Source organism: Pinus tabuliformis, chromosome 2_1 (genome assembly GCF_031772625.1).
Source record: "Pinus tabuliformis cultivar Carrire ecotype Pingquan chromosome 2_1, CPIR1, whole genome shotgun sequence".
NCBI lineage: Eukaryota > Viridiplantae > Streptophyta > Pinopsida > Pinales > Pinaceae > Pinus > Pinus tabuliformis.
The window spans coordinates 247,508,949-247,524,143 of NC_142299.1; the positions used below are offsets into that span (position 1 = coordinate 247,508,949).

General features: G+C 35.9%; 1 protein-coding gene across 1 annotated transcript in view; it reads right to left on the reverse strand.

Moving 5' to 3' along the window:
* Positions 1-6,932: 6,932 nt before the first annotated feature.
* The window catches only part of LOC149199619 (mitochondrial inner membrane protein OXA1-like), a 162,294-nt gene continuing 154,031 nt past the window's right edge, over positions 6,933-15,195 (reverse strand). Inside the window, exon 9 of the mRNA XM_089402507.1 lies at positions 6,933-7,952. Coding sequence (XP_089258633.1) covers positions 7,762-7,952 — 191 coding nt within the window. The 3' untranslated portion in view covers positions 6,933-7,761. The remainder of the gene's footprint in view (positions 7,953-15,195) is intronic.

Sequence of the window (15,195 nt, forward strand, 5' to 3'; positions counted from 1 at the left end):
TAAATCCTAGAATTCCTCAATGGGGAACTTGACCTAAAACATGATGACCCAAGCATGAAACCCATGCTTTAATAAGTCATATTAATAATAAAAAAATAAAAAATAAAAAATAAATATATATATATATATGTGTGTGTGTGTGTGTGTGTGTGTGTTTTCTTTCTTTTGATAAATACATTTCTTTTTTTCGGGTGGTTTATGGACATCTGCAGTCACTGGGTGGCCGCTACGTCCACGGAAATATCTAATCTTGATCAAGGGTATCAAGCCCCGCGGCGAATAGCTAGGCCCAACCCCAAGGGCTTCATGGAGAATTGACCCTGTGACCTCCCGAACAATGAGGCACTTATTTGACCAGTTGAGCTAACCCTTGAGGCTTTTTGATAAATACATTTTATTATGACTCAAATACAATTTATGAAGACTGAACATAGTTACATTTTTCAACAAGCAATAAGACACATCTTGAAATCAAGAACCTTCCATATGATATGACTATCACATCTTGGAGAGCAATGCAAGGAGTGAAGGATGGTAGACTTATCAAATCAATAATATCTTGTGTGAATTCAAATGAATTATCGGTGGAAGAAATGTGCAACGAATTTCAAAAATTTGTTGAATTATTTTTATTTATATTTAGATTACAATTTTCTTTTCAATTTAACATATCATTATTGGTAGTGTTTATTATACATATCGCTACAACATTTTTTACTTTATTTATTCATTCGTAAGGTTTATATGAAAATACAAGAATAGATGGTTAAAATGTTGAATGAAGAGAGTTGGAATGATGTCATACGCAACTATCCAAATGCAAGTTCTACAACACTAAAACATCTTTTGTTGCATTCAAAAAGGTATGTTAATTTAATACATTCATTTTATTCATTTGTAAACTATTTTTATTTTATTACTTATACATATATTTGTTTATTTCATAAAGATGCAAGGAGGAATACAGATGGAATATTGGAGACTTTCAAAAGTTTTATTCAAAAAATTAAGTTGAAAAGGCAAAGAAAGCAACATCTTCAAAATGTTGAACTTGATTCTAGTCTTAATCACTACATTTGGAATGGGCTCGACACTATCCAATATCAAATAATATTAGGTGATTGTGAAGACAAATCTCATTCCTAAAAGGGAATATTCCCTAGTTATTGTAGATATCCCTTATGGTTTCAATTTCCCAAACATCCAATATGATAGTGAGTCTTATAGTTATCAAGCTTTCAATAAAGTGGTTACGGGATTTCAAGAAGTCACAACATCACCACTTTGGAGATTTGTGACATTTCATTCAGACATACAATTTGGATTGATATTATCAAGTTTCAAGGGCAAAGCAAACTCAAGGATGCAACTTACATGGTAAGACATTGAAATTGTATGTTTATATATATATATATATATATATATATATATATATATATATATAATTGAATTTTTACCATTTCATGTTACAGGAAAAAGTCAAATCTTATTAGTCTCATATATCAATGAATTACAAGTGATTGTGAGTTCATACATGTTGCATCTTGAACGAAAAATGATAGTTATGAGTGTATTTTTCTTAATCTAGTAAATGGAAAGAGTCATTGTCAAATACTAGTTTATAATGTTGTGTTAAGAAAACTAATATATGAGGATAAAGATGCAAAAGGAGAGATCGTTAACATTTATCAAAAGCCACAAGCATTGATTAATTATCTTTTAGATTTATGTTCAAATGAAGGAGATTGAGTTTTGGATTTGTTTTCAAGTTCAGGTAAGTTTTATGATATGAAATTGAATTTCAAACCTTCTTCTTTTTCGTGTTTATAATAATTTACTTAATTATTTCTTTTGCACTTCATGATTAGGTACAATACTAGCATATTGCTTATAAAAAGGAAAAAAATGCATAGCAATTGAAAAAGACCCACTACAATGGACTGTTGTTTAGCAAATAATTAATGTTATTAAAGTTCTTCGAAATGCAATGCAAGAAGTTGGTTTGAGAAAATGGGGATTTTAATGCATCACTGTGGAAAAAAAGGAAAATGAACCTCAACCACCATTAGATGGAATGATTGAAAAGGGCTAATTCAAATATTTTCTCCCATCAAAGATCCAATAGGAAAGTAAAATGACCAAATGAAAGCATAGAATACTATGGAAAAGGACAATAATGAAGCTCCTAAAAATAATGAAGATGGATTATATTATATTATTGATTAAATTTAAGTTATGTTTGAAAATCAAACTCTCTTTTTTTGTAAGCTAATGTGTGTTGTTTTTCATTACCACAAAAACAGAAATAATACATCATTCATCCCATTTTTTCCATCAAGACTGTTTACTTGATGGTCTAAACCTGCCCAGTGGGAAATCGGGTATTTTAACCATCTATTAACTGAGTAACAAGTCCAAAATTGTAATAGTGATAGCATTTGTAACCTAACTAGAGTGTCTAAAGAAACATCAAACCAAAACAAATCAATAGAGCACACCAATCAACTGAGTCTGAAGAGTTAATTGGGGTTGGGTCTCTTGCACTAGATCTTGAAGGGGTTGATGACATAGCAATACATGGAATATGGCGCTCAATCTAGGAGTTGTCCATTTGTTCCATGTGAAACCTCATATCGTGTTACTCTTTTTTAAGGTCTACTAAGATAGTGAAAATGTTATACTAGTCTGATTGTCATTCCATAAGGATTCTACCCATCAAATTCTTCATTTTCCAGTAAAGGGAAAGGACCTACAAATATTGTTTGTTGTGGCCCTTGGTATGACCAGGTTCCAAAATCAAATACCCAAATTCCTCTAGGAGCTCTAAGTCTAACATAACATGGCGATCTCTGACAGCCAAATTCTCCAAGTTTTGCAGTTCACTTTTGACATCCACATGGGTAGTCTCTTGAAAGATTTCCATTACCACTTGGGCTTGCAAGTCCCCTCGGTTACGCCCCTAACGGCCACATCCATCTCCCCCACCTCTACGACTCTGCATCCTATGACGTTGCATTTCAACAGCCCTATGAACCTTGGCCCAACTCTCACAAAGACACAAACGTTGCATTTCAACAGCCCTATGAACCCTGGCCCAACTCTCAACAAGACAAAAATCAAGTGGGGGCATTCTATTGCAGAAGCCCCCAGAATTCTCTGAAAATTATAGGCCCAAATACATAAACAGTGTTCTAGCTTCTTATGGGACAAAGATCAATAACTCCAAACAAACAGAGTTGTAAACCACAATTTTCTACAACCTAGTGGTACCCCGCCTTCCCAACAAAGGTCATGAGCTAACCAGCAATTGCAAAGCCAATGGTAAAGCCCTGGGAATTAAAACCCCTCCCACAAAGAAATCTTGAAACTGACTACTTGGACAAACCGACTTTACAAGAGTCCAAGAAGAGATTTTAACCTTGAACAGAAGGACCCCCTTCCTCCCCTACTTCGCCAACATAAGACAAAGACCTTCCCCCAATTAAAGTGAAAACATCTAAGAAAAACCAAACACTTCTACAGTCCCTGAGAGCCCAAGCAATAAATCAATTAAATATATATTCACTGGAATATGCATCCATATTGTAGGCCGGAGATTAAACCATAGAATAATAATAGAGAGAAGAGAACTGGGTAGGATAAAAATTACCCCGCGCTGGAGAAATGTTGACTTTTGCATGGAATGCTCGTTGACTAGCCTTCTAGAAACTGGCTTGGAGAAGAGACCCAGCTCTAGCGCTATTGCATGTGTTCTTTGCCCAAACATTTCCCCCCTCCCAAAACTACCACTCATTAGAAGACTAAACCAATTGGTGTGGAAGTACCTTATCCAAGAGCAGTGAATAATCCCCTTCAAATCTCGCTTGTCACCAATGGAAAGGGACACTAGTGCCCCTATGTTAAGACAAAACCCAACACTATGCAATGGAGCCCATAAAACATTCTCCCTATTTGTATGATGCCAATTAAAGTGTCGAATGTAGAGGCATGCATGAAGGTGGCCACACCACCCGCTAAATTTAGTGATCGTCGCTTTCATCAAACGCAAGGTGGTGGGCATGAAGGCCCAGATTCCCACTTTCCTCTAGTCGCACCCCCATCGGGGGAAATCAAGCTTATATTTGATGTTTTTACTTTAAAATTTTATGGTAAGAATAACTCTTCAGTTATTGTTGTTATGTGTTTAATATTTTTATTATCTGATTTTCACTTGAATTTTTATGTGAATCATTATTTTTGGGAAAGAAACTTTGAATATCATTATTTTTTGACATAAAATTCATAAAAAAAAAATGTTCAATTTTTCCTATAAAAATCATTTATTTGACATCATTTTTACAAATAAAAGATCCCAATATATGTATTTTTTGGTCAAATGTATAAAATTATTTTATTAGGGACAATTATTTGATATGTATTGAAATATTAATTAATGCTACATAAACGTATAGAGAATCCTAACTTCAAATATTAACTTTTTCTACTTTGCAAAAAAAAAATTGAGAAGTTCATTACAAAAAAAATTGAAAAAAAAAACAAAAAAAAAAACAAACATCTCAAATAAAAAAATAAAAAATAAACTACATAAAATATTGTTAAATAACCAACATTTTAAAAGTATCCATGCTTAATACATACGAAAAATTGAAGTATCAAAAATAATCCCCAAAAAAAGGGGTTGATGCTATATTGGCACTCTTCAAAATCAACATGAAAATCACTAATATTAAAAAAAATGTGCATACTTAATACATAAGAAAAAGTGTCAAAATTACACCCCAAAAAAAATATTAATATTGCGTCAACACTCTTTAAAATGGGCATGAAAAATCATGATTTTTGTGACTTCTTAAAATGAAAACTTGGTACAATTCCCATTAAGTTGGTAATTTTGTTTTATTCACCCCTTACTAATGAGTCAATTTATCACTCATTAGGGTTGGGACATGCAAGGGTTCCTTTATTATATGGAGCACCAAGTGCTCAAGGAACTCCTTGATGGCTAATGAGGGGGGTATAACTCATACTAGGCATTTTCCCACATTCTAATTATTGTTCCAACCATCTTTTGCATTTTAATTGTATTTTCCTTTCATAGTAGCCATCGTATTCTTTTAACATTCTTTTAGTTGCATCAATCTCCAAGGTAAAGTTTCTAGCCCAAACTCAGGAATGAAGATAAGGTGTCGATCTCAATGAACCAATGATCAAAAGCCCGAAAAATGAATATGAAATCTAGGGAATGATGGAAAGTGGTAAGTATGGAATATCATGGACACACTACTTCAATCCAATTTTCTCAAATGAGGTCCCAGTAAAGTAGGGTCAAAACAAAACCCCCTAGTGAAGTGAGAGAACAAGTTTACAAGCAAGATTGGCCAATCATCCAAATCACCCCTTAATCCATGTTAGAATGCTCAAAACACCAAGTAAAAATACATGTTTACAAGATGGTTGAAGTACCTGCCAAATGATGACCCACCTTCCTTCAAGAGGAATGTCGAGCGCTGAAAGGTGTTCGACTAATGCAAATGGCAGAGGATCTTGGCATAATGCCATGTATTGCGCAATGTAGGGTCATTGGCTAATTGGCTATCCAAAGAAGGGGAAAAATTCTCATACAAGGGAATCAACATTTTGGTGAGTAACGGGTATTAAGAAATAAATTTTGGCAAATTACATATCACCCCTTGAAACATACTAACCAAAGAATTTTATTTGGTGCCTATAACTAGGATTGTCAATTCTAAAAGGGAAAATTTGACAAAATTTGAAGCATAACATATTTGCAAATGAAATTGTGAGTTTTCATATTTTTCACATATAGGTTAGGCATCACTTTCGTTTTCTCAGTAAACTAATTATTGGCAATAAGACCCCTAACTTGCATCCTTACTCTTCAATCACCATCTCTTAACTTTCACACCAATTATGTCAATGTTAATTCCTCTATTTAACAATAACGTCAAAAGTTTTGATTAATTAAAACAAGGGTGACAGGAAAATTAAAACAGAAATGGCGCAAAATGACAATAAACTTAAGTAAATTGAAAAATAAATATGAAATACAAAGAGTTGAGATAAGTCACATACGTTCCCCTATTTATAAGGTATATTGCTTTTTTATAAATTTATGAGTTGAGCTTATCTACAACCTTTCCTTCTTTTTTTTAAAGGTGAGACCTTGAACTCAAGCAAGATCTTTAAGACCCTTATTTTAGCTTAGATCAGACATTTCAGGACCTTATAACACTATTTAAGATCAGGAGCTGCCTTGAAAAAGGACCATGTTACGAAACCATATATTATCCAAAAATATATTAATCAATAGTCGGTAATCATATTCAAGAATATTTACAATAACTTCAACATAACGGCCTCCACTTGACAATGATATTGCGCCAGAACAGTTATCATATTATTGATTAGAAATATATTTCATAAGGCAGTTTATGATGTGTTTAGATCCTGAATCATTTTTCAAATTCATTATCATTTAAAAAATATAATTATGAAATTCCTATTATATAAGGGTTATAACACCATTAATGTCAATCCTGTTTCTTTTATAATTGTCTAAAATGTAATGCGTTGGTGATTATTGTCCAATGGATGAATCACAGACATTTGCAAACAAGTCTTACGTTGTTTAAATGTGCATCATTACTAAACTGTTGAATTTTGATTCTTATAATTAAATGTTTTTGCACAGCCAAGTTAATGAAAATTCTGAAAACTGCTTTAAGCAGGGCGGTCATGCATAACTCACGAAGATGGTGATTGAGTGTATGAGCGTTGAACATCCTTCCTAACCGAAGGTCCCCAACCTTGATCCAAATAAAAGGGAAAATTGTTCCCGTTGTTCAACATTTCCATAAATGACATTATTACAAGTCAAATTTTCAGTTTAAAACACACACTTCATTTTTTCCACTCGGCTTAAAATTCAATCAGCTTGTTACAAAAAAGTACCATAGCAATGCATCACATAGTCAACGAGATTTAATCTAGTAATAAAAAAGCATTGTTCCTCTCTCAATGTCAAGAGTTCATACCCAAAGAACCTTGCGAGTACACCAGGACATAATGTATGTTGGTAGGTAGGTGGTACGCGAAGCAACAAAAATTAATCTACATCAATTTATGAAACAGAGTCTTAGAACAAAGCAATGGAAGCATCAGCCAACAATTCTTACACATAATTTTTGTTTCTCACTATTACCACTGATCGAAAAGCTGGTCAAAACTTCAAAATACTTGGGCAGAAGAGGAAACTATCCTCGAGGAAACGAAAAGAACTCCTTTAGAGCTATATCCTTTCGTTTTATATATCAAAAATCTACTTTGAAAAAAATGATGAAAAAATAGGTCATGCTATACCACAAAGCATGGACTCTATTTGCATCACCCATGCCTGTGTCTTGGTTTGAACATCTTATTGCGAACTGAATGGGAACAATTTGAAGGCAGTGCAAAAACATGTAGAGATTGTTACATTGTCAAATTTATGCACTTGTATGCATCATGTAGGTTGGAAGGGAGAGTAGAGCCTCAAGCTTTGACCAACAGGCCTCAATAAAATTTATGATGCCGGCATGACTGTAAGTTACATAACATGCTCAAATTTTGCCAAGGCCAAAACTGCAAATGAATATTTAAACTTGGCTTATAATAGACTAAATGAGAAGTTAGAAAAAAAGTCAAATCTTCTTAGCCGAAAATCACCAGAAAATAAATAGGTCTGCCTCAAAAGATTCAACTTCATCTCTTCTTGCCATGCCTTCTTGCCTTTACAGTTCTCTCTAGTGCTCTCATGCGTTGATGGACAAGAGAAGATGATGGTGGCCCTTTCTCAGTTGTTGTGATAGATCCAGCAAGAGTTGTGGGTGCCTTTGGTGGCACAGGTATCTCAGGAATAGCCAATGCTCTCTTAACACCCGGCATCTTGATTACTGTAATAACAACAATGAGCACCATGATTACAAATGCAATTTCCAAATTCCAATGCCAAAATTAATTCTCAATTGCCCATGTATTTCCTAAACTTAGATCGCATGACCATATCTTTAACCTTCATTTCGCTGGGAATTTTTCCATATGAATTGCAAGGTTTACTAGTAACAAAGCTTACAAAATGGTTTCAAGAAGTCCAATAGATGTCTTTCAAAGAATACTAACCACAAACTATGACGGCATAGCTTATCAAGTTTTAACATTATGATACCAAGCAAAAGGGAAAATATATGGAAATACTAAGCACGATCAAATTTGATAAAACTGCATCAATAGTAGCTTGTTCAACAAATTAACAGTTTTCTATTAGAGATCCTGTAGTTTTTTCTAATTTTCAACTGAAACAGATCCTCCAGCAGTCATTCGTTTTAATAGATTCTAGATGACTCCAAACATCTAGACATTGTGCAAATGTTCTTCATTTCAATGTTAACAGGTGCATAGTAATATCAAAACAAATGGTGCATTGAAACTATACATAAATGACAGAATTGAAACATGTCATTTTAATAAAAGCACGAACGTTATGTTAGCATGCGTATTTAAAATATATGAAAAACACTAACCAAATTCAGGAAATTTATGGAACTACATATATCGGAAGTTTTCAAAACTACTTAGCAGCAGTTTGTTTTGAAGCTTGAGAACGTTTTGGAGCTCATTTATTACAATAGGTTCTGGATTGTTTCATGCCTATCAGTAGTAATGACGGAGAGAATTTATTTCACTCCAATGTTAAAATGCACATGGTAAGTGTCATAGCAAGAAATTGAATAAAAAACAGCCTTAAAATTTTTGAAAATGGTCATTATTAATCTCAAAGGTTGTCCAAATGAAAGAGGAAATTACATAGTCAAATAGCATATTCTGAAACCTTTCCAACATTACATGACACCCCCTCTAATTCCATAGGAATGAGGAGATATGAAATATTTTTCAAGATGACCCAACCAAAGTACAAGCGCACCCCATTTGGATACCCTATCCTTGAAGGTATTTTTACTCCAATTGCCTAGCTCAAATGGGAGAATAGGGATATATGGGTGGAAAGCTTATTTCGTGACCTTTCCAATGATATATGGCACACCTTCTAACTCCTCACAGTTGAGGAGAAATGAATTTTTGAACATTCACAATGATATATAAATAGGCATGAGAGGGAGCATTTCTAACCACTTGACTCGAGCATTTGGTTTTGTGTTTAGGAGAGCGAAGGAGCAGGTCTGAAGTTCATACCTCATGAACCAAGAAGAAGTAAAGTGAAGTCGAGTTGAAGCAGCTTTCTGTGGAATGGTTTTGGCACATCTTTTGAAGGGCTTTTGGAATTGTTCTTGGAAAGCGTTTTTGGTTTATTTGAGGTTTGTTTTTTAGGGTCAAGTGTAGGTGACTTTGGAGGCCAAGTAGGATGAGATCTGGTGAGGAGAAGGTCGAGCTTTAGGCTTCTCTTAATGGTTGAATTATGCCCCAATAGAGTGTGACACCCCTGGTATGTTTTCCCCCTGATTTTTGTAATGTAATGATACTTGATGATAAATAAATAAATGCATTTTTGTATATTGGCCTAAAGAGTGGAACCACATATCCATGATCTAAGGAGGAAGAGGAAAAATAAGCCTGCATGGAGCTAGTTGGCACCAATGTTTAATTTATGGGCAATTGTCTAAAAAAATTATTAGAGGAAGCTTCCCAGAATAGCATGAAGAGGCACCCTTGATAAATTATACAAAAGCCATTTGCACAGCAATCTTGAGGTTTGACCTCTTCTTGGTGAAGCTCATGTGGAAAGTTGGAAGTTAGAAAGAGCTATGAGTTGAGGGAATAGAATTCCCTGAACAAGAAAATTGAGACCAGGAGTGCAAGAGATTTAAGATGAAATGGGAATGAGTGTTTGCCAAAAAAAATACCAGTTGAAAAGCCACTCATTGGTGCTAGCTAGGGCTGAGAAACCAAATGCAGAAGGGTGTTTGCTAAAAGAGGGCTGATAAACCACCCACAGTGCTTGTTGTGGGCAGATAAACCACTCATAAAGTGCTTAACATAGCTGATAAACCACCAATTACAGTGAAATTCTGTTGTGCTTGACTAGCTAATAAACCACCTGATATTATGTCGAATTCCTGTCCTCTTTGAGCTGAGTATGGCCTCCGACTGAAACAATTGAAGAAATTCCCCTTAGATCATGGATATGGCTTGGGGCTGACTACTGCAAGTAATTCTGATTGCAGTGAGTCTAAGGTTGGGTGGAAAATCAAAGTCCCACCTTCAGTTTGGCCATTGGCTTTATTGTATTTGCATGTATTTAGCTAAGAGTTGTGAAGTTAAATATTTCCTTGTGAAATTTAATGTATGGCTCTAAAAAATGTTGCATGGTTGTAGGAATGATGGTATATGAAATTATTGGCTGAAATGCTTTGAATGTCCTGTAGCTTTATATGAAATGTTGTCATGCATATGTAGTTAAATGCCTGAAGCTTTTCACTGTATTGCATGTGGATATCATGTTTATGTTTGCAGTGTTGTTAATGTGCCTAAATTAATAGTAGGGGATGCCTTTTTCCTATGTGGAAATGAGAGGTTGATTCTCATAATCATTATTGTCAATCTCTGTTGATTTCCCATATGGTTCTTGGATAAATGAATGAATTATTGTATGTGTTCATGATTTGGTTTGATGCTCATCCTTAATCCAAGAGACCAATAGATCTCTGAGCTATTATGAGCTTGAAATTGACCCAATGGGATTAATATGAATAAATGGACAGATATCTATCAATTTTATTATGTAGTTAAAAGATTCGCTATCAAGCCTTGTTTTAGCATTACTAAGCTCAGGAAGGAGAGTGTGTGTGTGTGTAAATTGTACACACGTATATATATATATATATATATATACAGCAGGTTGGGGCAAAGCATCTGTAAGCTCAGGAGGGATAACTCCAAAGAGCTTCACAACATATATATATATATATATATATATATATATATATATATGGATGCGCGGGGTTGAGCCCTCAAGGCATTAAGGGGTTTGGCCCTCAAGTCGCAACAAGCCCATGCGTGATAGAGCATCGTAACCGAGCACGAATGGGGTGGAAAATCCCAAACCATATACACATCTATGGTGCAGGGGCTGGAAGTTCAGGGACTGGAGGAGCAAGGGGGCTCAATCTTTATGCACCCATGTGAACAAGCACTACGTCCCAACGCTAAGGGGATCTCAGCAAGTCGTCAAGTGACGGGAAGTTTGTAGTGCCAGAAGAATTACCCTGGAGATTTCAAAGGGAGGCCTATGCAAATTATGTCGGGATTTTATTGCCGGGATAATGTGGCATGGTGGGGCCATCTGCCTGGTCGTCAGCATTTGGCATAACCCAACGGAGGACCCCATATATATTTATAGCGTGAAATTTTGTTTTACTGAGCAGAGGGTAGCATGAAAACCATGGCCAGGTTGGTCGGCATTACGGCCAGGAGCGACGTGGCTACACTCGATAGGCCAAGTGGAGGTTGATGTTAATGTGACGTGGTGACCTGGGGTAGGACACGTCACCCCAGTGATAGATGGTTGACGTAACCTTGGTGCCTCTACTGGGTGCAATCTCGCTTATATTTTATCCCCGGGGTGATGTGGCCATGGAGGGACCCACGATCCTATGTCTATATATATATATATATATTCGAAGAGGTCTTGCGAGCCATGGAAAGGGGAATATATGGCACAACATGATCGGGTCAGCAGCTGGGTAGATCTGCCACCTAGTGGTGAGATGGCATGTGACTAGTGTAGCCACATGGGGACCACATGGCAGGTCAGATGACGTGGAAAGACTTGATAGGCCAGTCTTCGATCAGCCATATCTTTTGATTCAAGAGTCCGATTGAAGCAAATTTTATATCGTTGGAAAGGTCTTAATGAGATGAACACAACGATATTATCCATTTTAAGTTTGAGAAAGTTGAAAAAGATCTAAAATTTAGAACCCATTTCTATAACAGGACATTGGAGGTCGAGTCATCAGGGTAATTGCCTCCCTTTACCCTTATTAGGGGCTAGGAACAGTAGGGGGTGTGTTACAAAGTGGCTTAGTTTCAAACCTATCTTAAGGCTGAGTTGCAATTTTGATTTGAGGGTCAAGTTTTGTCCCTATGAAGGCAAAGTTTCAAGGCAAAGTATTGTTGTTTGAAGGCCAAGTTTCAGGGGACAAGTTCTATTGTATGAAGGTCGATTTTCAAGGTTGAGTTCTTTTATTTGAAGGTCTAGTTCAAGCCTGGTTTGAAGGCCAAGTCCTGGTGTCTTGAAGGCCAAGCTTAGGTCTGATTTAGAGTCCAAGTTCTAGTGTATTGAAGGTTGAGTTTAGGTTGGACCTTCCAATCACTATCTAGGTTGGAGCTTACAATGATTGTAAGTTGATGCTCACTAAGTATTGGTGTCCTCGTCTTCTTAACAAGTTGGAGTGTGCAATTTTTGTAAGTTGGTGCTTATAGAGCATTGGTGTTGTTGAGAAATCAGTGCTTATAGGAATTAGGGTTTCGTTCCTCTTTCTTGATAATTGCTTGTGAATTATGTTGGCTTCTTTAGCTTCTTTATTAGTTTATCTTTCATCAAGCAATTACCAAATTAAATTTATATGAAAACCACAAGAACAAGAGACACGAGATGTAGGCACTCAGCCAGGGCAGGACCCCTCCAACGAGAAAACCCAATCCAACTCTTCCACTAGTAAATTCAAATCAAGATGAGACAATCCAAGACCCTTTAGACCTAGACAAAGACCTCCTCCAATCACCAAGTCAGCCCTTCCTTCCAATAGATGATCCCAGTCAAAGTCTCCAAGTGACAGTTTCCCATTAGCAACTACTATCCAAAATTTCGACCTCTAGCAACAAATTTTCACCCCCCAACAACAGAGTTTCAGACCTGCAGTCAAAGTCACCTGACACGGGGATTCGGGATTTGACAGTACGTGGATTCAAGTATCGAATACGCACACGTTGACCCCTTGGAACAAGACACGTTCGGATACGTTATATATTATTTTATTTTATATATATTAAAAATTAGATATTTCTTACACAAATTCTCATTAATGATACAAATTCATTGATTTCAAACATAGATCTTCATCTAGATGTAAGATTTACAAATTAACATTATGCATACAAATACAATTGTGATATAAATGATAAATCATAATATGTATTCAATTCATCAATGATCCAATAGGAGAAAGACAAAATAGTAAGAAAAAGACACTGTAGTTTTCTCATTAAGTCATCAAAATCAAAATGTGTTACAAAAATAGTGCAATGCCAATGGAAAATAGAAATAGAAAATACAAAACAACTACAATCTACAAGTATACAAGCCTCAAGGCAATAGGTAGCTCATGACTCATGAGTCATCAATCCTCATAGTCATCATCAAAATCAGCATCGATGTCCTGATCATCATGGTCACCACTGCTCTCCTCTGTTGCATCCTCCTCCTCTGTATCCAAAGTCATCTTTGCATCTGTTGGTGTGGAGGATAACCCCTCTACATTATCACCCTCATCAAATCTGACAAGCTCTAGCACTGGATCATTGAGATCCAAGTTGGCCAATGCCAACTCAATACCAAGGTTGCACGAAATGGGGAAATGGGTACGAGTTTCCGAAACGGGAAGTGATACGAAACGCGACCTCCCCAAATTTTGGAAACGGGGAAACGCGAATATATATATATATATATATATATAGATATATATATATATTAGGACATTTAAGAAATATGTGGAATCATAAAGCATATATGATACATTCTAATTTATTACATTATGATAAAATTGTCAATTGTCAATGCATAAACTATAAGTCTCTAAATTTACATCACATTTACTCATGAATGATCACATAATGAAAATAGAAATATCCAAAATCAGCCACGAGAAATTTCTAATTTCTTGTCTCATGCTTGATTGGGAGTCTCCTCCTACATAGTCGAACGACCTTAATGCTCTTGATTAAATACAAATTTCAAACCCTAGTACCTTACATGCTCTTGATTATTGGGAGTCTTCCCTGCATAGAGGGCTTGGTTCTCTTGATTAAATACAAGTTCCATACCCTAGTACATATGATAAAATCCAATGGAAATATTGCAATCCCACCAATCCTCAAATCCTGAAAAACAGATAAGTCTGCTGGATTTTGGGTGAAACCTAAAATTATACTTTTTCCATATGAAATCCAATGAAAGCGAAACCACTCTCAAACATCCTGAGTCATTTCATGGTAATGTTAAAAATTTAAGTAAAAGGATGAAAATGAAAAATAAAGGAAAGTGATATTCTTCTTTATTTTTCATTTTCATCCTTTTACTTTAAAAAATTTACATTACCATGAATTGCATATGCCTCAAACTTCCTGATGAACTGCATATCAACACTAGGGCAAAAGTTCACTTTTATAACTTTAGACGGGCATCTAGAAGCAACTAGAAGTCACTAGGATAACCTAAAAATAAATTAGAAAACAAATAAAAATTAAAAAAAAAAAAAAACACAAGTAAAAAGCTTAAACGTGAGTCATACAGCCGTGAAACGTGGCAGTATGGTCTGAAACGCAGTTCACGGTCGTACCACACGCGTTTCAGCGTTTCGTACTCGTTTCCGTACGAAAACACCCTCCTACCCTACGATTCCTGCAACATAGGTCCAGACCCATATCATCAGGAAAGACATCTCACATCTTTGTCTTTCCCTTTGCCTATAAATAAGACGAAGGTTGGTGTGCACATACACCATTGTCTCTGCCCTGGACTGCTCAAACCTACTCTTCTTAACACTACAAATTCCCATATGTGCTCCAATTCCTCTCGCAACAAGAGGATGAAGTCACCTAAGAGAGGAGCCTCATGTTGTACAGGAGAGCTTGTTGCCCCATGATTTGCCCACCAATAATAGGGCTTCTTAGCCCCCCTGTCTCTAATTAGATCATACCCTACAAAGCGACCAGTGCCAGTGGAAAACTCTGCAAAGTCGTCCTCCACCTCATCAAGGGATACTCTATCCTGAAAAACCCACTTACATGCATCTTTCCTCCCCTGTGAGATTTCACCATCCATGTGAGGGAATCTGCGGGAAGGTCCACCATTCAGCCACTCATGGCTATAGTATTTTGCAATGTTGCGAAAATCGCGAA